A 2,566-nucleotide genomic window follows, 5' to 3' on the forward strand; every position below is an offset into this window, starting at 1 on the left:
TTTTTTTTCTTTTTAAATAATCACATCATAAACATCCTGCGTGTCGATTACAAGCCGTGGTGAACAGACAATAGCGTTAGCTGTAGTTTGCATTTGAGTGGAATGTGTGAGTGAGGATGGAAAAAAAAATGGATCTCAGGCTTTAAATGTTTAGTCCATGAACATGTTTGTGTGCATTTGTGTTTTTTTTTCCTCATTGGTCTGTGTGTTTTTTTTTGTCTCCGTCTTTGTAAGCTGCCGACCTTTTTTGGGAGGGGGTCAGTGTGCGGAGGGGAAGCTGGGTGTGTTTGTGGTGGGGCAGTACTGGTCCATCCACAGACGCACGGGGCTGTTTCGGCGTTAGTTCAGCGACGGGGAGCGGTCGGTGGTCCACAGCAGCTCGATGTAGGGCCACTTGGTCTGTAGGCAGCGCTTCACGGGGGTGTCGTCCGTCCGAACCATCGGGTCCTCGAAACCTAGCACGAGAGCGGTCCCTTCTACGTACTCCACCTGAGGACACAAAAACACGTCACAGTAAAAACACACTCATCTCCGCAGGGCTTTTGGTGTCACCAGTGAAATACGATGGGACGGATGCAAGGATACAGCGGATTCCCACAAAGGCCGGCTGTAGGGGACTGCTGTCAGACGGTCTGTTATTCCCATCTGGATCTATGGGAATGGAATTGCCATCACAAGCTTATAGGCGCCTTGCTGCCATGTGCACGAGTGTAGGCGTGCACTTTTGTGTGGGCACACATGTGGTACCATTCCTGCAATTTCAGGTAGCAGTGTGGAAAAAAACAGAAGCCGTTTTTCAGACTCGACAAAGTTGACAGATGAAGAAACTGATATTCCTGAGTACCAGTTTTGTGCGCAGCCACCAACGACATCCGCTGACAGTCATCCATCAAACTAAGCCTGCCTAATAGGCCTGCGTTCGGCCATTTATCACGGCGAGGCTGCCGACAGTGGCCTCCGTGTTGAAACGGCTCGGAGAAATGGGAGGCTAAGCCAGGGTTTTTTTGGATGGATGGACAGGCTATTAGGCTCGCAATAGCTACTGTTTATTCTGGAGTGACTGGCCGCCTCAAGCTGTGTGTATGTGTGTATGAATGATGGCAGGAAAAGAAGAGAGGTAATTGGGAAGGAGAGAGAGAACATAAAAAGCAACCACCATCATTAGTTACTATGAGAAACCTAAATATGAAAGAGTGTCTTACCCTCTCTTTGTGGTTGGACTGTTTAAGACCATTGTAGTGGTAGACGGGAAATGAGTCTGGGATTCCTGAATCCTGAAACACAAGCAGGGAGGAGGGTGAAAAACATGCTATGTTGTTAAAGAGCGTCTGAACAAAAAAAGAAAAAAAGACCCACAGAGGAGGAACACATTTGCAAACCAAAGAGTCAAACAACCAAATGTTTAATCCCACGTGTTAAATAAGTGTGTGTGCCTCCAGTTACCGCAAAAAACAGCCAACGCTACAAAAATGTTCGAATGACGACAATGAGCCAAAACACTTTGGCCCGAAGGTGGAGAGAGCTAATAGGGTGTGTTGTCTGCGAGCGTGTCCAGCTTCTCGTGTTTATATGCCTATATATGAAACCCTAACCCTCACCCCAATCCCACGTGTGTCTGAGTGTGTGTGTCCAGTTGGCTAATGGTAGTGTAATTTCTTTGCGGCTTGAGGCCGTTCCTCTGGTGAGTCCCTAAAGCCCTGATCACTTTAACACAGCTCCCCGCTATCTCTCCCCCTCTGTCTTCCTCGCTCGCTCTGCCTCATAAAGGGCATCTTAAAGCTGTTCCTACACTTCTCATCGAGGAAGCGTAATACAATGGCGAACACACACGCACACACATATATTTCATATGAGACACCGCAGGAATGTTTCTGGCATAAAAACCTTTGATTTGCTAAAACAGCACTCCACATATGCTCGGGAAATAGACATTAGTGTCACCCACATGTGTGTGTACACAACGGCTCCTCCATATGTTTTAGCTGTGATATGGATTGAATGACGGGTGGAAGGTATTTGTCATAATGCTTTTTACACTGGTGCCCCAAACCTTTTCATTTAGATGCACATAATTTAGGTGAACATTTTTCCACTGTGAAAACGGTAAAGAAGTTTCCACGAATGTCACATTATGTAAGTGGTTATATATAACCCCGATTTGGATGCTGAAAGTTAGTAAAAAGGAAGCTCTTCTTTGGCTATATTATAAGCAGTGTAACATTTTAGTATTATTTCTGACCCGTCACTGCTTGGATTTGCCGTTGATGCACCTGTCACAACACAGGATACGTTTCTTGGAGACGTGGTGCATTTTTCATGTTTCAACTCCGAATGCTGATTCTCTGACAGCACAAACACTGTTTCCAGACAAGCTCTGGCTGCCCCTCTTTTCAATAAATGCAATAATCCAATAATGTTGCCTGTTTTATCATGTCTCAGCGATTCTCAAAGACTGAGAAGGTACTTGTGGCTGTGGGTGGTGCGGCTTTGGAGAGTACAATTAACAGATTCAATGATAGTTTTAGCATGTTTCCTTCTTTCTGTCTTTGTTTTTTTTCTTTTTAAA

At 45.4% G+C, this 2,566-nt stretch overlaps 1 protein-coding gene across 1 annotated transcript; it reads right to left on the reverse strand.

Moving 5' to 3' along the window:
* Positions 1-8: 8 nt before the first annotated feature.
* On the reverse strand, positions 9-1,328 carry LOC103376377 (protein FAM188A-like; the record flags this gene model as incomplete). Its single annotated transcript, XM_008306744.1, has 2 exons — positions 9-489; positions 1,203-1,328. Coding segments are annotated over 2 exons (276 nt in total), but the record flags the coding sequence as incomplete, so codon positions are not given.
* Positions 1,329-2,566: the final 1,238 nt, after the last annotated feature.

Source organism: Stegastes partitus, unplaced genomic scaffold (genome assembly GCF_000690725.1).
Source record: "Stegastes partitus isolate 25-593 unplaced genomic scaffold, Stegastes_partitus-1.0.2 Scaffold4126, whole genome shotgun sequence".
In the NCBI taxonomy this organism is placed as follows: domain Eukaryota; kingdom Metazoa; phylum Chordata; class Actinopteri; family Pomacentridae; genus Stegastes; species Stegastes partitus.